The 24,777-nt window shown below is 37.6% G+C and overlaps 7 protein-coding genes across 12 annotated transcripts in view; 2 read left to right on the forward strand and 5 right to left on the reverse strand.

Moving 5' to 3' along the window:
• The window catches only part of LOC118748480 (carboxypeptidase D), a 50,043-nt gene extending 43,168 nt beyond the window's left edge, over positions 1–6,875 (reverse strand). The window contains exons 1-2 of one of the 3 annotated variants that reach the window (XM_036482948.1): positions 6,806–6,870; positions 5,755–6,688 (exon numbers count right to left, since the gene is read on the reverse strand). In XM_036482948.1, coding sequence (XP_036338841.1) covers positions 5,755–6,294 — 540 coding nt within the window. In that variant the 5' untranslated portion in view covers positions 6,295–6,688; positions 6,806–6,870. Of the gene's footprint in view, positions 1–5,754 lie in introns of all 3 variants that reach the window. The other 2 variants (XM_036482946.1, XM_036482945.1) reach the window with 2 other exon arrangements.
• An 830-nt stretch (positions 6,876–7,705) lies between these two features.
• LOC118748481 (5'-AMP-activated protein kinase catalytic subunit alpha-2) lies at positions 7,706–10,252 on the forward strand. The gene is made up of 2 exons (XM_036482950.1): positions 7,706–8,449; positions 8,586–10,252. Exons 1-2 carry the CDS (start codon positions 8,174–8,176, stop codon positions 10,005–10,007), a joined length of 1,698 nt encoding a protein of 565 aa, XP_036338843.1. The 5' UTR covers positions 7,706–8,173; the 3' UTR covers positions 10,008–10,252.
• A 397-nt stretch (positions 10,253–10,649) lies between these two features.
• LOC118748484 (thioredoxin, mitochondrial) lies at positions 10,650–12,178 on the reverse strand. Of its 2 annotated transcripts, XM_036482954.1 has the most exons (3): positions 11,681–12,176; positions 11,327–11,530; positions 10,650–11,251 (listed from the first exon to the last, which is right to left on the reverse strand). In XM_036482954.1, the coding sequence occupies exons 2-3, from the start codon at positions 11,507–11,509 to the stop codon at positions 10,931–10,933; spliced, it is 504 nt and encodes a 167-aa protein (XP_036338847.1). In that variant the 5' UTR covers positions 11,510–11,530; positions 11,681–12,176; the 3' UTR covers positions 10,650–10,930. The 2 variants fall into 2 exon arrangements, with proteins under 2 accessions (XP_036338847.1, XP_036338848.1); XM_036482955.1 differs by having other exon boundaries at positions 11,327–12,178.
• Positions 12,179–14,564: 2,386 nt separating this feature from the next.
• LOC118748482 (rho GTPase-activating protein 12) lies at positions 14,565–17,948 on the forward strand. 2 transcript variants are annotated; one of them, XM_036482951.1, is made up of 5 exons: positions 14,565–15,752; positions 16,876–17,211; positions 17,290–17,395; positions 17,464–17,646; positions 17,774–17,948. In XM_036482951.1, exons 1-5 carry the CDS (start codon positions 14,831–14,833, stop codon positions 17,865–17,867), a joined length of 1,641 nt encoding a protein of 546 aa, XP_036338844.1. In that variant the 5' UTR covers positions 14,565–14,830; the 3' UTR covers positions 17,868–17,948. The 2 variants fall into 2 exon arrangements, with proteins under 2 accessions (XP_036338844.1, XP_036338845.1); XM_036482952.1 differs by having other exon boundaries at positions 17,730–17,867.
• LOC118748483 (exosome complex component RRP4) lies at positions 17,933–19,223 on the reverse strand. Its single transcript, XM_036482953.1, has one exon. It carries the CDS (start codon positions 18,915–18,917, stop codon positions 18,021–18,023), a length of 897 nt encoding a protein of 298 aa, XP_036338846.1. The 5' UTR covers positions 18,918–19,223; the 3' UTR covers positions 17,933–18,020.
• Positions 19,224–19,998: 775 nt separating this feature from the next.
• On the reverse strand, positions 19,999–20,930 carry LOC118748487 (mitochondrial inner membrane protease subunit 1). Its single transcript, XM_036482958.1, has 2 exons — positions 20,590–20,930; positions 19,999–20,523 (listed from the first exon to the last, which is right to left on the reverse strand). Exons 1-2 carry the CDS (start codon positions 20,689–20,691, stop codon positions 20,110–20,112), a joined length of 516 nt encoding a protein of 171 aa, XP_036338851.1. The 5' UTR covers positions 20,692–20,930; the 3' UTR covers positions 19,999–20,109.
• Positions 20,931–21,787: 857 nt separating this feature from the next.
• On the reverse strand, positions 21,788–24,304 carry LOC118748486 (CDP-diacylglycerol--inositol 3-phosphatidyltransferase). 2 transcript variants are annotated; one of them, XM_036482956.1, is made up of 5 exons: positions 23,823–24,304; positions 23,449–23,583; positions 22,453–22,606; positions 22,212–22,372; positions 21,788–22,136 (listed from the first exon to the last, which is right to left on the reverse strand). In XM_036482956.1, the coding sequence occupies exons 1-5, from the start codon at positions 23,872–23,874 to the stop codon at positions 21,964–21,966; spliced, it is 675 nt and encodes a 224-aa protein (XP_036338849.1). In that variant the 5' UTR covers positions 23,875–24,304; the 3' UTR covers positions 21,788–21,963. The 2 variants fall into 2 exon arrangements, with proteins under 2 accessions (XP_036338849.1, XP_036338850.1); XM_036482957.1 differs by having other exon boundaries at positions 23,803–23,894.
• Between the last annotated feature and the right edge of the window lie 473 nt (positions 24,305–24,777).

A 24,777-nucleotide genomic window follows, 5' to 3' on the forward strand; every position in this document is an offset into this window, starting at 1 on the left:
TTTTTTTTTTTCAAATTAGATATGCAAATCTTTAGTACAGATTCGGATTATAAGTATAAAAATACGTAACTTTTGTTTTGCTTCCCTCCATTTTAAAGGCCCGGTGGTCTAGGCCATCCCGTTAAATCTCTGGAAAAAGGGTTAAGATTTTTTTGCTACAAATAAATTTCACTTCTAGAATATCCATCTAAATGTCAACTAAGCAAAAAATCCAAAAATCTCTTTTTGGTGAGTTCGATGCATTTCATCGAATTATAAGTGCCCACATCGTTTTATGCAATAAACAATTTTAGTTAGTTACGGCTTTTTTAGCATTTCAGCGACGATGTGAGATACGGCCTTTCTATATTAGGGTAACGATATGTGTCCACAATTGCCAATAATCAACAAATTGGGAACATTTCCAAATGCCAGCCACGAAAAAAGAAAGGGCGCATAGAAGAAGAAAGTGAAAGGCATCGCCATGATAAATTTACATAAATACCCATTTAAGGCCATAGAGCTACAATAAAGTTGTAAGAAAGGTGAAAAAATTAGGTTACAAAAGCAATACTGCAAAAAGCCCCAACAAAATATATTAGAAATAGCGAGAAACTGAAATAAACGGAAAAAATGCATTTAAAAGGAAGGGAATAACACCAACAACATTTTAATAAATCCGCCACACAACTCACCAAATTCATTGAAATAAGAGAACCACTTTGCTGGCCAGCGTAAGTCTTTGTGCAAACAAAAAAATCATAACAAAACTGCAACATGAGAAATTTTGTACAAAAGAAAAATAAACGCAAGAAAAAACAGACGATTTAAGCGAAAAAAATCGCACTTAAGCAATTGAGCAAAAAGAAAAAAAAATACGATACACAAACATAGTAGAGGCGAAAATTGACTTGCAAAGGGTGTCAGCAAGAAACCTTAAAGGTATGAATGAATCACGTTCGTAAAGCTGACTTTGCAACAACTAAGCTGACACTTAAAATACATAAAAAAAAATTTATAAATAAATAAAGAATAAACAAGTAGTATTTGTCAGCCGGCATCGCTGAAGACAAGCGCGATCAGCCTTCACAAACACTTGGCCTGACCAGTTTTGCCGGTTATTTAAATTGTTGAAGATGACTCAAACAACCGCATAAACAACTAATAAAAAGTGTTGGGGAAATAAAAAAAGTGAAACAAATGTAAAAAAATGTGACGCGCCGGAAGAAACCATTGAACTTAATTGTAGATAGAGTATTTTTCAAGTGTGCCGAAAGTGGTTTGAAATTTACTTTGCCAGGTTGTTGAAGTGGGGGGAAAAAAAACGAAAAGCAGTACCCAACCCAGGGCCAACGTTGGCAAATAATGCTAGCAAGCCTTTGTCGATTGATGTGACTGCAGTTCGTTAGACTATCGAGTGGTTGGTTGGTTGCGGCTCCTTCTTGTCACCCAAGTAGCAAAGACTCGTGACAAAATGCTACTATTTTTTTTCTATAAGTAAATATACTTAGGTACATTTGTAGTTCATTTCATTTCACACAGCCATACATACATGTCGTCGTTTAAAGTACCAAACCGCGTATCGCCATTCTGCAAAAGTGCGTAACTGACATTAGCTGCCAAAAATTGGATTTGCTCACACAAGCTCTTGGCTCAATCCTTTGCCATTCGTCCTGAAATATTCCAGCCAGAAATGCGTTTGCTTTATAAAAAAGAGAACCATTTTGAAATATGAGTGTTTTTACTCTCTAGAAAATTATTTATGCAACCTGACATACGCGGTTTTGCATTATCTTGAACGCGATTTTGTACTTTAAACGACGATGTGTAGATATATCGACAATATGTTTAGGTGCATTTGTATGTACTTATGTAGAAGTGTAGGTGTATTTATCTACTATTTATGCCAGCTAGCAGTTGCTGTTTATCTCAATTATTTCTTACATTGTTTATTGCTTTTATTTTATTTTTTATGAAAGCCTCTTCACCAGCTCGCTTGCACAACTTCTCTGATTCTACACGCTTCTCATCAAAGGTGGTTATTGAAAGAAGATAGTACCTACCACCTACTAGCGAAAGACGAGTGGGATGTATATAAATACTAGAGACCATCTACTTACATATGTATGTACTTAGTATATGTATAAGCACAAGTGTATATAGTGTAAGTATTTCTTGCTAAAACAAGTAGAAAAGCAATGCAAATACGAGATAAAGAGACATGGAATGAGGCATGTCTTATAAATAAAATTATTTAAAAAAACCCCACCATACTCGCTTTTTTATTTTATTTTTATTTTTTTTCGAGGGCACGACGACGTGGGTTATCGCTTGTCTGTTCTGTTATTGTATTATAAGCAAATGTTTATTTATTTTGCAAAAAGAAAAAATAACTACCTGTTGTCGATTGTTCGCAATTTTCATTCGTTTAATATTTTTCAATACTTTTGAATGCAAAGAATATACTGAATAGCAGTCTTATAATGTTGAATTCACTGTCAAAGATGTTTCATGATTTTGTTTCCCAAAGCAAGCCATTACTACAGGCAATATCGAAAGGCCCTCACAGATCCAGGTGATACTCGCATAAACTATCACAATAAGAACAATATATGTAGAACCAGTTCGAATAAGCTTTTGAAAGGCTGTAAACTCTCAAGTGTAACGAGTATAGTGTGGGTCACACTACAAACTACACTTTGAGGCACAAAACGATCGGATGCATACCATTTCCAACTAACAGAGTCTCCAAATAAATGCAAAGAAAAACTACCCACTGCCTTAAGACAAGTACTATGTACCTCATTTAAGCGTACATACTACTTATACCTCGGCATACTGATCATCCCATAGCTGTGGGAAGAGTTCCCCCCTTAAACCAAGAGAGAACTGTTCCTCCTCTAAATGAGGGAAGAACACACGTCAAACTTCCTCAAATGCTTGGTAAAAAAAAAAAACATGGAAGCGTTACCATGGGGTACCCCAAGGTTGGATCCTCGGGCCTCTACTGTGGAACTTAATGTATGACGAGGTTCTAAGCATCGATATGCCCGCCCCCTCGGACAAAAATAATAGGATTTGCAGACGATATCGCCGTAGTAATTGTAGCGAATAATATACATGATGCTAAAAGGAAAGCCAGCGCAGCGAGTATGGCTATCATCACATCAAAATATTTAGGATTCGCTGATCACAAAACAGAGGCAGTATTGATAAGTAGCAGAAAGACCGTAGAGACAAAGTTTGGGGGTAATTATTAATGGTTAAGACCCACCTGTATGCAGCAAAGAAAGCATCGAATTTACAGGCATGTCTATTTAGAATGATACCAACTATCGGCGGTCCTAAACATAGTAGAAAAGCATTGCTTAGTATAGTGGTCAGCTCAGTTGTTGTTGTTGTTGTTATAGCGGCTACTAAGCCCCATTCGGGGCGATTCATCCATCAACGTTGTCGTCAATTTCAGCTAGGGGGAGGCCCAGGAAGTGTGCTACTTCCACAGGGGCGTTAGCTGAGTGGGGTTCTCAGGGCACAGGGGTTCTCAGGGCACATCCTCGTTGATTCTGCTCAAGTAGGAGTTCAGCCTGCTGCAATAGCCAGAACGAAGTTGGAGTATTGTAGTGCGGGTCTCCCGAGGCAGACAAAGTTTCTCCCGTCCACGTGCGGTGGTTGTGTGCCTAGAACGGCATTCACAGGGCGGGAGTCTACATAACTTGAGACTGATTCCCTGTGAATGCCGTTTAGGGCCTCTCGGTAGATTGACGGGTCCAGAGGTTGTTTGATAAACCTCTGGACTTCGTCCGTCAGTTCGTAAAGATGCCACCTGAGGTGCCGTGGCGAGGGCTCTTCCGCGATCAGCTGTCCGCTGGGATGGCCACGTCTGTGGCTATGAGCAAGGAACTGCTTGCAGAGCATTATGTTATGCTCCTTTACTGGGAGCATCCGGGCCTCGTCATGTAGGTGGTATTGGGGCGTCATCAGGAGGCAACCTGTCGCAGTTCGTAATGCCGTGTTTTGGCAGGTCTGTAGCTTCATCCACTGCGTGCTGCTAGTCCCCGGCGACCAGTCAGCTCAGTCTTACTCTACGGTGCTCCAATTTAGGCTGAAGTAATGAGCCTAAAATATTATGCGAAAATACTCGTATATATGTATCGCCTAGCAACTTTCAATTTTAGTATAACAAAGTGCAAGTTTGAAGTTGCCAAATAATAACACCATCCGCAAAAAAATTGCCAAAAATCAACGCGATTTTCTAGCAACTCCAAACTTGCATTTTGTTGTACTAAATTTAAATGGGCTATATATTTTCTAGAAAATCTGAACAGAAAATTGGAAATTAATATGTAATATTGATTTTCCTAAATTTTGCATTTAGAGTTTTTATGTTTATGAACTATATTTTTTTTAACAAAAAAGTATCGAAAAAAATAATTAGAATAAAAAACTTGGCATATATTGCGAAAAATTCTCTGGGCCAATACTTTTGTTCGTCACTGTATGTACATACATACCTACCGCAATCCATCTGTTAAATAGTTGTTTCCAACGGTATTTTATTATACGAGTATCGACATACATATGTATGTATGCATGTATGTAAACTTAATTCTAAGGCAAGATTTCTCTTCGTTTGCATTTACTAATTTTATCAAAAGTTTCTTATGCTAATTTGTAGTAAATACACCTCAGTTTGTTGCGGGTTTTTTGCAACAATTTTGCATTGCAAATTTTTTACGCAATGCTCTTTTGGCAAACTATTTTACAAATTTCTTATAAATCAATTTCTGCCAAAATTAGGAGACATGATTTTAGCTTCATATTTGCTATGGAAAGCAATCACAAAAGATAATATTTAATTTGCGAGAAAAAAAAGCAGCAAGCGAGATTTTTAAGCGGTTAAGAAGTCCAGCTAAATATGTATGTATGTATAAAGCTGGATCGAATTGAAATAAATTTAAAATTTTTTCTATGTCCACTTAAACAGTGTCCAGCGGGCTACACGCGAGGACTCAGGAGGGTATGTAATTAAAAAAAAAAAAAAATGGGCTTGCGGTCAGTGCGTATCCTAAAGTTCTGAACACATTGAAAACGACGAGCTACGGGCCAAAGCTTCCAATTTGTTATCTTCATTATCTAAACGAATTTGTATCGGTTTGACATAAAATAAAAGGAAGGACCTTATCTGGCGCTGGAAAAATAGAAATATGTAGATCTAATCTGGCCACAACCACAGTCGTCGCGTAGCCCGGTCGTCGCGAAAATAATTATCTACATAAGAGTACGTGTTAAAATAATTTGACAGCTGTGGTCAGTTGCTCGTCGTTTTCATTAGGGGTATTCTCTGAGTCTTGCAAAGCCCTTGCACGGTGCACGGATTGCACGGTTTGCAAAGCTGTCCCATACGAAAACCGGTTTTAACCGTGCAATCTGTGCACCATGCAAGGGCTTTGCAAGACTCAGAGAATACCCCTATTGTGTTCGGGATATAAGAACAAAAGTGGCGGAAATGAATCTGTGGTCCCATTTTTTTTTTTGACGCTGAGAACGTTGAGCCTACTGCAAAATGCACAAATTGTGATAAAGTCAAGATCCCGATAAATCTCGGAATCCCGGATTAAGAACTTTTCGCATACCGAAATCCCGAAATTGTTAAAATGCTTCGGGATTGAAAGATCTAGAGTGTACGTACACACATACACAGCAAAAATTAAAAAAAAAAATGTCAATTTAATTGAACTTTTATCTGCTATTCTAATTTTTTTCTATTCCACTTACCTTGGCCTCCGCAAATCCATCCGGATTGCAACTGGGTAAAATATGTATTTCGGTGTTGTTCAAAAGGCGTTGAACTTCCGGCACATTTACGTAGTTCAGTGTCAAATATTCTGCCAGAAATAGCACCATTTGCCTACCGAGCGCCTCATCGCCGTGTATATTTGCAGTCAACTTGACCATTGGCCGCAGCAGATCACCGTTTTTGTCATCATTGTAGCGCGCAGTCAATGCAAGTGCATACATTTCACGACCCTTCACCGTTTTGCCAATGGAATATTTCGTGGCGAGCTGCGGATAAAGATCCTGTAGCTTCCCGAATAGTGCGCTTATTTCACCGTTGCTCAAAAAATGCGGCGGTGGATGATGTATGAATGTTTCATCTTCCACAGGCGCTGCAGGTGCATTTGCAGCTGCGCTGACGCCAGCAGAGGTAGTGTTTGCGTCGGCGCTGTGCGAGAATTGTATGCTTGCGCATGTAATGGCAAAGCCAACTAAAAAGGCGTAAATGCCGTGTGCAGGCATAAGCGTTTTCATACACATTTTATTGGAAAAGAATTTATTTTAATTTAGTTTAACTTGTGATCACAGCGAGAAATCGGTCGTTGGGAATTATACACCAAAAAACGCACGTACACAAGTAAATTGCGATTTATGAGAAAAATTCACATGTGTTCCTCGACCTGTTATGGGGACGAATTGCTATCTAAAGCTTTTTTCACTTTCACAATATTATTATAATTAATTGGTAAAAAAATATATGGTATTTTTTTAAAAAATAACACTGCGCAACGCTGCGCAATGAAGGGGACCGCTCAAATCTACTTTGCTGACGTTGGATTTTTTTCGCTGCTCCGCGATTTCTTTGTCTGCGTTGCGCGCGACTGAGATCCTTCAGATATTTTCACACGCCCACTTTCACAAGCACTACTTGCCCCTTCAAATAAGAGAAAAATTCTTTAAATCACTTTATCATACTTTTTGTTTTAAATGCGCAAAAGCAATTTTACTCATATTATTACAGAACTATTAACAAATAAAAGCGAATAAACACCAAGAACAAACACTAAAAACCGAGACAACCAACGCCAACGACACAAACTGAAAAACTCAAGCAGCAGCTGCAGCGTATAGCAAAAGCAGCAACTTTCAAACACAAAAAGTGGCACAGCTGAGAAAAAAGTGCCTCAAATAACCGAATACTAGTAGTAACCCGGTATTGCGGTGTTGTTACATTTCATTAGCCCTGTTCACGTACGCACTATGCAATACTAATTTAACTGGTTTTGGCTGGAAGGCGTTTTCGTACGCAAATCTTGCAATCACAGCACATTACTGCTGCAGAACATTACCAAAGGATTGTTTGTGGTGCTTTTAGAGTTGCAATTGACAAACTGAACCTATTTAAATGTATAAAACGTTGGGAAAAACTATTGTGTCGGAAAATAACATATTAATCAGCTGTTCATAAAACTTGCAACTTCTTGCTGGTTTTGCGTTTTTGTACTTTCTTGCACATTTCTCCTGGCAAGTTACTGGATATTTTTTGCTGGAGAATACGAAAACACAACTATTATTTTTAATTGACACTTCCGGTAATGCATTTGGTCCTTAACCGATTCCGGTAATGCATTTGGTCCTTAACCGATTAGGTAACAGCTGCCAAATTTAACCACCGCATGCAAATCTTTATTTTTTAATTAATGATAGTTTTTTTTTGAGAGGAAATATTTAGTTATTTTTTTTTGTTATTAGAAAAGGGAACACCCTGTGTTTAATTATATGGCAAGGCGAATTTATACAAGGTGGTGTTAATAGAACAAAAACAAAAATTACAATAACAAATTAGACGTATATTGACAATCCGTACAAAACAAAATAACAACAAACACATCATTTTGACAACAGGTACAAACTCGCCATGAAACCAGCAGATCCGATAACACCACGATTCGTTCAATTGTCATTTGTGATTTTCATATGTCGAAAACAATCGGAAAATTTTACTGGTTGTCATTCGTCATTGCGAAAAATTTTAGCTACGTGATAAAAGTTCATAATCGCTTTAGTACCTCAAAAAGTAAAAATTATTAGGCAGAAAATTGTAGCAAAGTTTTTCAGACGCTCACGAAGTGCCAGTAAACGTATTTAAATGTTTGTTGAGGGCAATTTTCTTGTACAAGCAGCCGTCGCCCGAGCAGCGCAAATCGTGGCAGAGAGTTATAAGTCATAAGGAAAATAATAGTGCGATAAGGAACTGGAGCTCGGAAAACTATAATATACGTCTCTACGCAGCACATACGCACGTGTGGCTGCACTTGCCTTTGTGACCTCAGCAGCGGCCCGAAACAACCTTACCAAACCTTTTTGTATTTCTCGCTTCGAACTTCTAGTGTTCCAATTCTAATTGTCCATCAACGTTATGCCACAATCACGTGCCGCCGCAGCTGAAGCTGCAGCTACTGGCAGTGGCCCACAGCCACTCGTCAAAATTGGCCACTATTTACTAGGCGCAACACTCGGCACGGGCACCTTTGGTAAAGTGAAGATTGGCGAACATCAAATGACGCATCACAAGGTAGCAGTAAAGATATTAAATCGGCAGAAAATCAAAAGTCTCGATGTGGTGGGCAAGATTCGCAGAGAGATCCAGAATTTAAAACTCTTCCGTCATCCGCACATCATAAAGCTTTATCAGGTACATATGCATGTGTGTAAATACTAATAACTTAATTACGAAGGTCAACAATTGTTATAGGTATACTACTGGTACATGTATTATTTCTTCGCCGTCTTTGCTATATATTAACAATTGTTTTTCTCTTCCAAATTAGGTCATTTCTACACCTACTGATATTTTTATGATCATGGAATATGTGAGCGGAGGTGAACTTTTCGATTACATCGTAAAGCATGGAAAGTTGCAGGAGCACGAAGCACGGCGCTTCTTCCAGCAGATCATATCCGGCGTAGACTACTGCCATCGTCACATGGTGGTACATCGAGATTTGAAACCAGAGAACCTGCTACTCGATCATAATCTACATGTGAAAATCGCTGATTTCGGTTTGTCCAACATGATGTTGGATGGCGAGTTCTTGCGCACATCCTGCGGCTCGCCCAACTACGCTGCGCCAGAGGTAATTTCTGGCAAACTGTATGCTGGCCCCGAAGTAGATATATGGTCATGCGGTGTTATACTCTATGCACTGCTTTGCGGCACCCTTCCATTCGACGACGAGCATGTACCTACTCTCTTCCGAAAAATCAAATCTGGTATCTTCCCCATACCAGAGTACCTGAACAAGCAAGTTGTGAATATGGTATGCCAGATGTTACAAGTCGATCCTTTAAAACGCGCCACAATGGAGGAAATCAAGAAGCACGAGTGGTTCCAGAAGGACTTGCCCTCATATCTCTTTCCATCATCAATTGAACAGGATTCGAATGTCATTGACACCGTTGCAGTCGCCGAAGTTTGTGGCAAATTTGGCGTTAAAGAGGCCGAGGTGCATAATGCGTTGCTCAGCGGCGATCCACATGACCAGTTGGCCATTGCTTACCATTTGATTATCGACAATAAGCGATTTGCTGACGAGGCTGCAAAGACAGAGATCAACAACTTTTTCGTCGCCGGTTCACCGCCGCCTGTCTCACACTCGCCGAGTGAACGCGCCGAAACTATTGGACCGACGGCCTCGAACACTGTCGGTGGCTCAGCTTCGGGCACATCGACACCTAGCGGCACCAGCGGCGCAATGCGTCCACATCCCGAACGCATAGCACCAATGCGCGAACGTCAACTGGCCATGTCGGTACAGGCATCGGGTGGTGCTGCATTTCCCGAGAAAGCAGCGCGTGGCACGCCCATCAAGCGCGCTAAGTGGCACTTGGGCATACGATCGCAGAGCAAACCGAACGACATTATGCAGGAGGTGTATCGTGCCATGAAGGCGCTCGATTACGAGTGGAAGATCATAAACCCCTATCACGTGCGTGTGCGCCGTCAAAATCTCAAGACAGGCAAATACTCGAAGATGTCGCTGCAGCTATATCAAGTAGATTCCAAAAGTTATTTGCTGGATTTCAAATCACTAACCAACGATGAAGTTGAGCAGGGAGATGATGTAATATTGGAAAGCTTAACGCCACCACCGCTAAGCGTACAGGGTGCAATGCCGCAGCAGCCAACAGGCCACCACACTATGGAGTTCTTCGAAATGTGCGCCGCTTTGATTATACAGCTGGCACGTTAAGAGTTTAAGAGGCACGCAAAGGTTGAGGGAGGAACATATTGCGCTATTTTGAATAGCAAAAATAAAGAAAATATGTCTATACAGTGGGAGGAAGAGGGGAAGGTGTAGGTGCCTATTTAATTTAGTTGAGTTCTTCATTCGATTGCCACATATGGAATTTGAATTGTAAGGGAAATTTTAATATCTTCATTTATGTAATATCGCTAACGCTTTTAATAGAAATATAACCATTTACCGTTTGGAAACACGCTTTTTATGTTGCAGACAGAAATATTAAACGAGTTTTAGCTTATTTAGTAGAATCGCAATTTTTATCGTATTTTTCTAGTAGAATTTTGCGAAAAAAGTTAACTGTGTAGAGGCTGAGAGCGCATTATTTTGAGAAAAACAGATAGCAGCCCATGGGCGTAGCCAGGTAGGGGAAGGGGGGTGCTCGAGCCCCCCCTAACTTTCAAATTTTCCTTATATATATATATAAAATAGTACCCTGAAATGCCAGCTTAATAGGATCATAAATTTCATTCTGGCTACGCCGATGTAGCAGCCCATACAACAGATAACCAATTGCATATTAATTAGTATTCAAAACTAAGCGAGGATTAATCATTTTACTTTTCAGGCATAGCATTATAAAATATCTTATTCTCATTTAATAATGCTTTATTCTTAATTTCGCACATTATGGCTTACGTATGTCAACTATGTTACTATATAAATCATAATATATACTTTTAACACTAATCCAAAAAGTTAATCATCAATATTGCAGTGAGTGTATTAAAAAATATATACTAATCCTAGCTGAACAGTACGAAACTTTAAATAAAGATTTACGTACATACAAAATCCAAACCGGGGAAATTAATTTCGTTTCAACTATTCCAAAAGAACTGGACTCATAAGTACCTTCTCCTTTCATTAAGTTATTCTTCCTTACTTTTAGCCGCTGCATTTTCGAGTTGTTTCTTGCGTTTTAATTTGTTTATGAGAGTTTCTATACTATTTGCATCCACTAATCCAATGAATTTATCAACAACTACGCCATTACGAAATGCCAGGACGGCAGGCACGGCTTTTACTTCGAAAGTTTCCACCAAGTCGGCATTTGAATCCACGTCTATTGTAGCCAAATCGATATCTTCCGAATTCTCCAATAGTTCGCGCATTTTTGGGGTCAGAATCTTACAAGGATCACACCATTCAGCATGGAAGTTGACTATAACCGGATTGTCGCTGTTTATTACCTGACAAAATTATGTGAAATCGATCATTTCGATTATATAACAAGATTATTTCAAACTTAGATATTAGACACCCACCTTTTGATCGAATTCGTAGTGATCCTTGACGTCCACTTTGCGGTCATAGCAACTACTTTGCGAGATGAATTTTTGTGTGGCAGCAGATACAACGGGTGCCACAAGTTGGCAACTGCTCTGAGTACTGCTAACCAATCCGAGGATTAAATGCGGCGCGATTCCTTGAGCAGCAAATTTTAGCATCTTCACCTTATTAATTTTAAGCTGCGAATAGTTTAACACACATATTATTTCTTTAAGCGCATACGCAATTGCGAAGCGTCCTCAGTGGAAAAATGAGAGCAATAACATGAGTCTTGAGGTGATGTTACGTATGTCATTTATGAGATAAGTTTGATTTGAATTTATGCTTACTTGTTGCTTTTAAAAATATACGTATGATTAAAAGATGTCTGGTTCTACGCGTATATAATAGGCAATCGCGTTTTTATTTTTATTGAAATTACAATCAGCTGTTCAGGCTGACGTCTCTGAAAAGTGTACCTACTACCTATGACCTTGTACTTTTTCCATCCAAAACACACCGATTTTATGCTTTTAAATAACTTATTTTACACGCTTTTAAAGCTGTTGCTTATAGATTAAAAAAAATGTTCGCGAAATTTGGAAAAATTAATCAATTTATCGAAAATAACTCCACTGTAATGTTTTGACAAGTCTGAAATGTCAAGCCAGAATGATGCCATATTTATTTTTACAATGCGGGCCATAAACGAAGACAATTTGGGTGAGCACGCTCGCGCTGTCAGGTTCACCGTAAGCATGTTTGCAAAAACAAAAATTGATAGTGTTTGGTATTTTAGGATATTTGATCAAGCTCCTGTGTAAGAAAAAACTATTTTAAATAGTTCCACACAGAGTTAGTATGAATGCTCATATTTTTAAATTTTCGATTTTCAAAATAGTTTATTATGCTGAGAAGGTCAGAGAAACGGCGCGCTGGAAAGTGGAGGAAAGGCCTATTTCCTTGCACAGGAACTTGATCAAATAGTCTAAAATACCAAACACTACCAAATTCAAAAAACCATCTTATTAAAAATTGATTTTCAGCAAAAATAGCCGTCGATTTTTAAATTTTTTTTTTTTTGAAAGGTGTGATCATTTCCTTCCATATAACGCAAGATCAAAATACGGAAAAAATTTCAGTGGCTTGAAATGTTGGTGAACACGCTCGGGCGCATAATCATCGTGTGTGATCACACACAGTGCTACTCAAACTTTCCCCCATAATCGTTTTTCAACTTCCTGAAGTTCTTGACCATTTAAATCATTTCATTGTAAAATTTCATGTGTAAAATTTTGTTTATAGCAGACGGTTGTTATGTTAAATCATGGTTTAAATATATATACAAGCAAACATAATGATAACATTTTGGCGTTTACACTTTGCTAAGTGTTTGGCCAAGCTTCTTCATTTTGTGGTGTGCATCTTGATGGTGATACTCAAATGGGGCGGCCGCTATTAAAGAAAACTTATTTAGGCGTTGCTCGGACCAGAGATTGAACCCAGGTCACTAAGTAATCCTATAGAAGTAACAGTTATGCATATTTAACTGAATTAAAAAAGGATTTTTGCGGTTTTTGGACTGATCGCAATTTAATTATAACTTAATTATTTAATTAACTTAACGCAGCAAAATAAAACGGATCCGAATTATTAATCTTTAAATACTTTTGATAAGAATTCTAAATAATGTATATATACATACATACATATGTATGATTGTATTTATCTACATATGTACATATGTATGGATATACTAACAATTTATGTTGCATTAATCATAACGCATGTATGAGAACTGAAGTCGGTTGTATTTTTTGCTTAAAAATTACTTGTTTATGCTAAGTTTCGATGATTAATCAAACTCATGCTTTGAGACGGCAAAGCACAAAAAATAGTTACTATATACATACATACATGAGCGTACGGCTCTTTTTTGTTAATATTCGCAATGTTTTACATGCTAAAATTTTTTTGGTTATTTTGTATTAAAATATGACTTACATTTTAGCAAACTCCATTTAAATCCAAGAATGATACTGCGTACAAAAGTTAATAAAATCTGCAAGGTTTCAGCAAAATCGCAAACTTTTTAATACGAATTTCTAAAAAGAATTCAGGTATGCATGAAAAATTTTCAGAATTTTTTTATATGAAAAAAAATTCGTACGACAGTCAGAAAAAAAAATCTAAAAAATCAACGCGAATTTTTAGACATTTGAAATTTGCACATTAGTAAACTAAAATTTAATGGGCTATAAAACTGCTTACTCTAATTCCTTTTTAGAAATTCGTATTAAAAGGTTCGCGATTTGGCTGAAACTTTGTAGATTTTTCTTAAATTTTGTAAACAATATCATTCTTGGATTCAAATGGGATTTGCTAAAACATAAACCATATTTTAAAACAAAATTAACAACAACTACAGAAATGCAACGAATTTCTATTGAGAAATTTGTACAAATTGTTTGTCGTGGTTGGGAGCAAGATAAAAATATTTGTGCATTCACACGATTAGGACACGATTTGCGCCAAATTTTGGGCAAACGCCCTGCACTGCATTTAGACTGAACATATTCTACTTATCAAGTTTATTAATTGCACAATGAAATCTCCAAAAAAGTAAATTTTGAGTTACATCTCTATATTATTAAACGTGGAATATGTATGTACGTATATCTATGTCTATCTACTGGTTAAAAAGTAAAGATTGACACATAAATATCTATCCGAAATCGTTATAACAATTGCGATTGATAAAATGAACGCTTAGCGCAGAGCGCGCTGAGGCGAGTGGTGGAAATGTCGTCGGATACTATTGAGCGCACAGATAAGATTACTTCGCCTTAGCGGGCTAGCGCTAGGGCAATTTTCATGAAATTTAAGTTCCCTGAGAGTTTCCAAAAACAGTAAGTAGGTGCTATCGGAGTGTAAAGCGTCATCGGCACGGTCGAATGCCTCACGCCAACGTATTGTTATACCTATCTATATGCGTTTACTATACTATATGTATATAGGCGGACAATTGTTGCATTTCTTATTGGTAATCGTGTCTGACGTCGTCTAGCGACACGCTGCAGGAATACAGCGGGAAACACTATATGTATGTATGGATATGTGTGCACGAGACCATAAATATATATTTATGAACAGCGAACTGCAGTGGATTGAATTACAATTAGTTTGCTGGAAACAGAATTAAATAATAAATACAAATACAATAGTACATACAAATTTACATAGCAGTAGCTTATTTAATTTACTTAATTTTTACTACATATGTACGTATGTACATATGAAAGCACATGGGAGCTCATACATGCAATGCATACATACGTGGTTTCAGTGACCAACGCTCTCCTAAGTAAGTTGCTGGAGGAACTTACGAAAACGCAAACTGTGATAATCAATATAGCCAGCGGTTTTGAATTTCGCCTTCGCGCACTCAACCAAAACATATTTACACAAACAGAATATGCACATGGGCTACATAAGTACATATGTACATCCATTCGCGCCGTAGTTGGCAAACATATGTGATTTTTTTACCCCTTCCGCCAACTTCCTTTGACAGCCTCTCTTTCAAGCACCTCAATATGCAAACGAGCAGCAGCAGCAATAGCAGTAACCACAGCCATTACAATGTAGCACCCTCAACACCAGTCACTCCTGGCACGCCCGATTCAGCGGGCATATTAGTCGGTGCTGCGGGTCGAGCTGTTTACGAGAAACGTAATAAAACGATAATGCACTATTTTCGTGACCGCACACCGAGTCATACGCGTGCACAACAACAGCAACTATACTATCAATACCATCAGGAGCAGCCACAAGTCAGATTAAACCGCAGGCGACCAGAAGCAGTAATTTATTTAAAGGAACCACATCCAATCAACAAGCTGGCGCTACTAAAAAGTGCAAGTACACGCGACTTGTCGCGTTTGGTTGTCGAGGAAAAGCAACCAGTTGCTCCTACACCACGGGCAATGATTACACATTTTGACAGCTCAACAACTAGCAGCACCGGCACTGCCTCCTCGAGAGAGTCAACAGCGGATGACCATAAGCGACAACGCGCACGTGAACGTAACTACTGTGAGGAGTATTGTGGGCAACGTATCACCGAGCTAGAAACACGTATAACACACTTGGAACAGCAAGTGCAAAATGAGCGGACCGTGGCACAGGATCTATCCACGCGCATACAGGAGCTCTTGCGACGCGTAGAGCAGCTAAGCCAATTAAATGCGCCTGATAAGCGAAAACGCAGCAGCATGCGCAAAAAAGCGTCACAGGGAAACGCAAATATGAACTCACAAGCTTCAGTGCAGCCTTCAAAGTTAGTGGCGTGGATGAATTTGTCAAACTGGTTTAAGCAACGGCCAAGTATTGCAACGCTGAAAGAACAGAATATCTATAATGGTAAGAGGTTTAGATTTAAATTAAAGTTTTTTATTGAAATTGGCTGTGGTGGAAACGGAAGAGAAAAGTACAGTTGAAAAAAAGCGTACAAAGACTAGATCAACAGGCAAGAATGGTTTAAAGTTCACGTATGGAAGCGTAAGCGGTTTAAGCCGGGCTTAATAAGATAAGGTGATTACTACTATTTCTGGCGCGAGTTTGTGAGCATTTCATGGTGGACAGCAAGTTTTAGTATTACAAGAGCTGTAGTTCACAAGAACAATTCAGTGCTACAGCGTAAAGCCACGCCATATTCCCCAGCTTATGACTCAAACAAGGAACGTATTAGTGAGATAAATACTAACATTTGTTAAGTTATACAACAACAAAAAGATAGCAAGTGGAATTATTAGGGTTCTGCCGAGGCATGCAATATCTACAACTATAAATTTAATCAGCATTTCAATTGATATCAATTCCTAATGATAAGTATTTCGAGTAAAGAGCTAAAGTAAAAGCGAATCAAAAAGTTTTTACACCTACAAATGTACCAGCATATGCATGAATTTATTTATTTACGATACTATGTACATAATATACATATTATGTATATACATACATATGTACATATGTGTATGCTAGTCAGATAAAATTTTTAAAAGTATTACGTGTACGCAATAGAGTAGTGGGAAAGCGACGAGTTCATAAAAAATTTAAATAAAGTTGACTGAAGGCTATGGAGCACCAATCGAATTTTTTGGGAATTAACTAACTTATTCTTCAGGTATTATTGAGTTTTTCCAATCGACCAGTCGATTCCAGCCGAAATAATAATAGATAATAGACTGTGAGCGGCGATTGTATTTTTATGAGAAGCTGTTTTTCATGGCAGAATAAACTTGGAGGTTTGTCATTGCCTCTCGAGGGGCGACCGCTATTAGAAAAACTTGTTTATGTTTTATTTTTTGGTGTTGGTCGGAAACTGGACTCGAACCCGAGACCCTGCCGATTAGAAGGCCGACATGCCTTGATTATTTGTGGCCAGCGACCTAATTCAAGTTTTATTTATGCATTCAATTATGTCATGAAGAAAAGAACGCGTTTTGCCAAATAATTTTGACAACTTTTTTCATCTCATTTCTAGATGAGCCTTGTTTCGATACAGAAATCGAAATGGTACTCAAACACGAGGTACACAAAACTGTGCCGAAAATCGTTGTGGACTGCTGTGATTTGATCGAGGAACGTTATCGCAAGTCTTCAGAGCCCATCGAGGGCATTTACCGGCAATGTGGCGATTATAATAAAATGCAAAGTCTGCGCTTTCGCATCGATGCAAATGATTATGAGTCATTGCGGCAACCAAATATCGACATTCATACATTGACCGGCGTGCTAAAATTATTTCTACGCGAAATAAAAAGTCCACTTGTGAGCGCAAATGAAGCGAGGACTTTTATTGGTAAACCGAATCAGTGGGGTAAGCTATCGTTTCGCAACAAATTTATGAGTTATTGCCGAGACATTCAATTGTCATCGTTTTTTATCGTTATTTTAGTGTTAATGGATGTTGCAGCGAAAATCGAAATTCTCAAAAGACTGATCCGTACATTGCCGGAAGTAAATAGGGATACGATGAATTACATATTTGCGCATTTAAACAAGTAAGCGTTTCAAATATAATTTGTTTGCTATATCAGTAAACGATATTTTTGGTAATTTCCAATTATAGACTCACAAAAGTGCCTCTACAGCAAGTCAGCGCCGACACGCTTGCCATTTCCATAACCCCCACCATTTTTCATCCCGTTCAGAAGGGCGCAAACATGCAAGATTTACAAGAGTTGGTCAGAGAGAGTCAACTGCTGGCGGATTGTGTAAAAATTATGATCGAATATCAAAGTCGAATATTCGAGTAAGTAGTGTATATGGGCTTTGCGTTTTCTATGTTTGTGTTTGGTTGTGGTTTTGGTTGTCCTAATTAATTTTAATTCAAAGAAATGTTTGAACTTACGGCTTTCGCTAATCCTTCCCCGATACAGATGCTCGGTCGAGCGACGGCATAAACGAATCAGTGTGCGACGCTTGCGGAAGACACTCTCTCAACCGGATATGATTTTCCAAAATTTCTTTTGATCAAATAATACTAGGATTATAGATTGTTAAGTATATAACAAAAAATTTTATAAAAAATAAACTAATTTTTATTTAGAAAAATGCTTACTTTTATTTATGTTTAAAAATAGACCTTGGCTTTCTTTGAATTATCACCCACCTTATAACTTACTGCTATTCTTCCTGCAGACGTAGTCGATGTTGCGTTAAGAATGCAACGTCAAATATAGCTTCCTGCTGCAGCAACTCATCCACCTCATATTTCATAGACTCCTCAAAGGCGTACAATATGCTCGTGTCATACAGCATCATCTTACAATGTACTAAAGCCAAAATACAGTTGCGTAGACGTGCAATCACTTCACGATCTGCTCGTGGTATAACTTCGTTCAAGTTCTGCACATAACCACCGTCCCCGCCATCAGCTTCGGTATTGACTGTAGGTGATATCCATATAAACCCGTTGTTGCCGAGTATAATTGATGCACCACAAGGCAAGTTATGAAAGTGCGTCTTGCGCCGCTTTACTAATGATGGAAACACTTTGACCAAAACACCCTGTGAGAGTTTGCCATATTTCAAGCTGCGTGTATAGAGAGATAGCGTGCCATCGTCGAAGATGTTTTGCACTTCCGCAGATATAAGATCACCCTCTTGCAGGTATTTACGCATCATTTGCTCATCTTCAACACCTCGTCGGCGCAACTCGCCACCGGGTAGATTCACAGATGACAACAGCAATGCCGAGTCTAGGCGTGAGTTCGTGTTCACCTTCCAGCGTCTTTGTTGCACCTCCGTGATGCGCGCAACAACAACATCACCGATTTCGCCAACATAACGACTTTTGAGTGGCTTTATTGAGATAAGTTTGTTCACCTGCTCCATTACACCTGCCACCGAGGCCTTGATGTCATCGCCTTCAACATACGTGCCGTGTCCTTTCATGAAACCAAACTGCCCGGTAACAACTTCGCCGGGCGTGTAGAGACGCGGCGCTCTAGTTTGGTTCTGTGCCAACAGGCCCATATTCACGCGGTCAATAGCAAGCCGAATATTGACGTTGGTAGTCATTTTAAAGTTTTTAAATTTTAATTAGTGAAATTTTCTGTTGTGAAAAACGAAGGCGAATTTATACAAGATGGTACAAGGCTACAGTGTTGCCAGAAAATCTTTGTCAAAAAACTACCTAGTGCTCATGTTTCATTGACATTTTAGGCTGCTAACTTGTCTACACACAGAGCAACAATTGTTGCTTAACTTAAGTTGACCAATCTGTCTAAAAATCAAAAAATTTTGATTTTGCTCCAACCTGACGAAGTTTTTCCAACTTGCCTACACAACTGGTTGGCCGATAAATCGATCCGTGTGTAGCGAAAATGAAGAAAATTGCAGTAAAAAGCCACTACCAAATTTTAAACAACGAACGAATGCGATTATAACGGGCTACTCTTCTTCTTGCCTTATCTTGTATTAGTTGCGTTCGCTGAAATGTGAAATAAAGTGGCAATACCAGCGATTCGAGGTTATAATAATTTTAGCAGGCGCAAAGTTTGTTTACTCTGTTTTATTAACGAAATATATAAAAGTGAATAAATGATTTGGTTTGCATAAAATAATAACTGGAAACGTTTTAGTAGTGTTTTAAAAGTGGAAACTGGTGATTTAGTGCATTTTTGGCGTGGTAATTGCTCATAGAAAACAACGAAATTTAACAAAAGTTTTTTGTTCATCTTTTAAATGGTTAATAATATTATCTCCCCCCCTCCGGATTGTTATTAGGGGGGCCGAAACGCGTCGTTTGGTACCCCTCCCGACTTTTCCGCACCTTTTTTAGGGGTTGTTACCCCACCCTAGAGAATTACCAAAACCGGTTTTAGGCGGACTGAGCAGTCCAGTGTGCGGAGGCCCATTGTATGTTTTGATATAACAGCAGGGTTGCCGCAAGATTGCCAGATGGCTACAAATTTTCCACCAAATTGGGTAATATTAATTATACCCAAAAAGATATTAATCAAGATTACGTTTAATTTTTGGTAAGTTATTAACAAATGCAAATATATTTTATATATTTTCAATTCTCTTAAAGGATTCGCAGTCGATAGTCGTGAACAAGAAATGTTAGCTAATTTTTGCATTTAAATAAAATTCCTGCTTTTGTTAGCACATTTTATAAACACTTTATTCGTAAGCTTGCAAGAATAAATAATTGTATATGTGTTTGCTGAGAATTGTATTCTCCTATTCCCCTAGTAAACTTTTCGGTCTATAGCATACGCATTTCACTCAAGGGCCAAAGTCGACAAACGACCCTACTTTTTACCAACCCCTGAGGTATTGGACCATAGTAACGTGAATCTGAACTATTATCGCTGTTGTCACCTTCAATCCAGATGAAACCTCGCGGCACGTACTCCTCTGTAAATTCTATAATTTTTGGTTTTGTACTTGCTAAGATAGCAGCATCAGCGGCAGTATCTGTGGGTGGTGCATTATTCTTTAAAACGATTCTATCACCGGGTATACCGATAATGCGTTTGCATATAAATTGCTTTGGGTCGGTGGGTGAAACAGCGATGATGATATCGCCGCGTCTTGGGTTATGGAAGCGCGTCGATATACGCTCTGTCAGCAGGATATTTTTCGAATGTAGAGTGGGCTCCATTGATGGGCCATTGCACTTTTGGTTATTAAAAATGATAAAGAATTCTTATTTTTATAGCAGCAATTTATTCTTTCAACTTACCACCACAAAATCCCCGACATATTCGAAAGTGCAGTGCGTAAGGCAGGCGTACATAATGCTGTATTTTACTACATCTTTAACCTTTGAAAATACAGACACCATCCTTGCCTGAATTACGAGTTATAATACATATTTAAACTAAATTTAACTACAATTTTCGTAAATGTTGCTAAAAAGATGTGCGGCGGCGAATTAATTAAAATAAACAGCTGATTGACTGGGGTATATTCAGTGGGAGCAATATATAAGGTTAGGACCACAATAAACTTACTAAAAAGCGGTAGAACTACGGTACATGCTTTCTCGTAGGACTATATTGGGCTACTAACAAAGGAACCAGATTGCAGAGGCGTTAAATATAAATAACACAATATAAAAAATTTAGTTTTGTTTTAAACGACAAATTTTATTCATTACGAATCTGATTAATTTATAGTTACAGATTAATTTTTACTCTGAAGCTTTGAATTTAGATACATACATATTACACTGTATCTTAAGTGCTTAAAACAACAAAAAAATTTGTTTGCAAATATTTTGGTTGGAAAACCACGTTACTGTTTTAGGATGTTAAACATTAAAATATATCTCTATGTAGATCAATTCTCAATCTCAAAATGCAACCATTTTGGCTGAGTTCCAAGTTGTATTAATACAAAGCATCAGCCTCTTTTATTTCTGAACTGTAACTGATGGAAAACTAGCTGATGGCATATTGGGCATTTCCATCAATTATAGTTTAGAAATAAAATAGGCTGATGCTTTGCATTAATGCAACTTGGAGCTCAGCCTTTTTTATGTTGAATCCAAACCTTATAACCATCCATAACCTTATAAATTACATTTGTTTTGGAAGGGTTTTTTGTATTATTGGATTTGCCACTTTTTAAATACATTTATATATTTGTAAAATTCTTGAAGTGACTTTTGTTCCATGAAAATGCAATATTTCTAATGTCAATCTGAGGCATACACTTATTTAATAAATTAATACATATATTGATTTTGTTAATTCTTTACCTATTCCAATTGCGTACAACGACACCGCTGCGACTATGCAGTTTAGGGATGTCTATTTTTATTAATCTACTAAAATGCGTTTGTCGTTTGTTAATTTAAATTTTAAATAAGGTACATTTAACGCTTTAAAAATACTATTAAAATTAGCTAACTGCAATTAAGGAAAAGACTAAACAAGTATTGTTTTTAAGTATATGTAATATGTATATCAAAAATAAATAAAAAAATAAATCAATATTAACAACAATCGGAGAACCATGAGTTCGCACACTTTTTGCCAAAAGCGTTTTTTGCGGATATATATATATATATATGTATATCTTAAAATTATCTCAGAAATTTAACTATGCCAATTTATTCAGCTTTCTGGCCCCCTTCTTTCTGGCGCTTGGCTTCACGTTCACGCACGTCTAAAGAGACCAAATCAATACTGGCCACATAGGCATGTAGACAAGAAATTAATGACTTGACAACAGCGAATGGAGCCATAGCGATGGCCAAAATTCTGAAAAGTGAAAGTCCAAGGACTGTCGGTAAAAAAAATATGGAAAGATTATTCAGTAAGTATATCAAAATATTCAGACAAATATGCAATTACGTACTCAATGGTCCATATGTGAAATGTAGAAGATACAAGCAAACGTAAAAAAGTTCATTTGCACAACACATAAAGGTGAGCACATTCTTCTGATAGTAAGTGCGCATTATCGCATTTTCTTTGACGTCAAATGTTTTGTGTGATGTTTTGCCGATCATGGCGCTCCTATAGAAATTAGCGAATACATTGATTATACGATGTACATTATGATTAAGTTGAGCAGCTTTTTCTAACTATGTACTTACGTTTGCATATAAAGCCAATGACAGGCGATATCTATGGCAATTGAGACTTGGAACCAGAACATATACTTCGGATAGAAATAGCTGAGTGTAACCAAGAGGCCAGTTGTGCCACAACGATCAGTCAATTGATCCAACATGGCGCCAAAACGTGTACCTATGGAGAAACAAGACAAAATTGATTGGAAATATGTACATTATACAACAACTATTTTTTAACAATGCGAAAATTTATAATATGACTTTAATGGCACTTTGCGAAAACCCCTTAATATATTTTTTTAAACGTATAAAGTTTACGACATACAATACGACACTTTACGTTGTGAATACCCCAAAATATAATATAAAATATGTTCACAGACATTCAACAAATAAATAGATAAATATACCTACTATACATGTCGTCGGTTAAAGTACAAAGCCGCGTATCAACAAAATGCATAACCGCGTTTGTGAGGTTGCATAAATTATTTTCTTGAGAGTAAAGAAACTCATATTGCAAAACGGTTCTCTTTTTTATAAAGCAATCGCATTTCTAGCTATTTCAGGGCGAATGGATCCAATCCAATTTTTGGCAAAATATGTCAGTTACGCACTTTTGCAAAACGACGATACGCGGTTTTGTATTTTACGACGATGTATGTATGATCCTTGGTTGCCTATCGAAAATTATGCGATATTAAAATTCTGATAAAAGTGGTTGCTAATGAGCTGATAAAAGTTTTGAAATTAAATTTAATTGAAGTCGTTTAGGTTTACTAAAAAATAGATAACGACAATATTTCATCAAAAAAGGCCTCAAGCTCACTAAAATTGTTAAGTATGATGCCAACATACAATAATGGTATCTATGTATGTCACCTGAGGAACCCGGCGAACGAATGTTACTTATGCAGTATTTCCCATATAAAATTTTAGAAGCATATGCATATGTATTTAAATTACTACCATTACAAAAACATAGATACCAGCTGCTTCTTTCTTCCTATGACTTACTTTGATTAAATGCACGTGCTGCATGTCCATCGACTGCATCCAAGAGGGCACTTATGACATAGCACCAGCCAGCAACGACATAATTGGTGGACATGAACCAAAAAGCTATCAGTGCCAGCACTATGCGCGCGTATCCTGTGGAAAAGAACAAATCGAATTAGTGTTTCAATGGGTATACAAATGAGTGGAAAATCAATAATTGGTCGTGAAACAGGCAAAGATACATAGGTACACAAATTATTATCAGACGCAAACTAATTGAATTAGCATCAAATGCTTTGCCTGCTATCCGTTTTGTAATATGCAAGCCGCATATGTTTATATGTAATGCCCTTTGCACTTGTATCACATTACTTTTTACGTTGAAGACGCACCAATTAAGTTTGGGATGAAAAAGAAGACGTTATCATGTTCTGACACCGCCATTGTAGATTTTCACTGCAGATTTTCTTCCAGCTGTTTTGATGTGGGTATCGTGATCTTGTCGTTACTGCCAATTGCTTGCCGGTGAGGTGATGTAAACTGGTTTGTGATGCGACGAGATGCTTTCGTGCCTGCACTATGTAATGATGACGACAGCAACGTTAATAGCTCCGATTAAATGAAATTAATTGAATTGCGTCTTTGCCCCCTTTTTAATTGTCGAACAAGCGTGTTTTAGGCAAATGTTTCAATATTAGCTATTTAATACGCGATGATCTTTGATTTTTTTATAACTAATTTCTTATTGGAATGCAAATTTATACTGTCGGAAGCATTTCCCTGCAATTGCACTTTTTTGTATCGGAATTTTTCATCGCCAACGAAATTTTTCTACAACAAATTCAATTGGGTTCTGTTCACTGCGCACTAGCTAAGCTAGGAAGGCAAACAATGCATCGATGTTTTTGAAACATCGATAGTATCCATGAACCAAAAATACAAGATCACGCCTTCTTCTTAGTAGCCCGTTATAATCGCATTTAGGAAAAAAGTTAGGCGACTTTGACATTAGCCGTTTATTTACATTTGTTCGTTGTTTACAATTTGGTAAAGAATAATTTAACACAACGACATTATTTATAGAAGAATTTGCATAATAAAAATGATTATTCATGCGTTCAACAATTACGCGGTTTTTTTCTCGTTCTCTTCGTTGTTTACTTCTTACAACAAAGATGGCGTCGAGATTTCAACAGCTAGAAAGTGACTTTTTTCTTTCTTTCCTTAAGGCGTGATCTTGTGTCTTTCGTTCATGGATAGTATCGGTTCAAAATTCGATGTTTTCTATCGATATTTCCAATTTTCTAAAATAGCTAAATTTAGTGTTGGAAGTATCGAGTACTTTTG

The sequence above is a fragment of the Rhagoletis pomonella genome, unplaced genomic scaffold (genome assembly GCF_013731165.1).
Source record: "Rhagoletis pomonella isolate Grant_MI unplaced genomic scaffold, Rhpom_1.0 Rhpom_scaffold_00013, whole genome shotgun sequence".
In the NCBI taxonomy this organism is placed as follows: Eukaryota; Metazoa; Arthropoda; class Insecta; order Diptera; family Tephritidae; genus Rhagoletis; species Rhagoletis pomonella.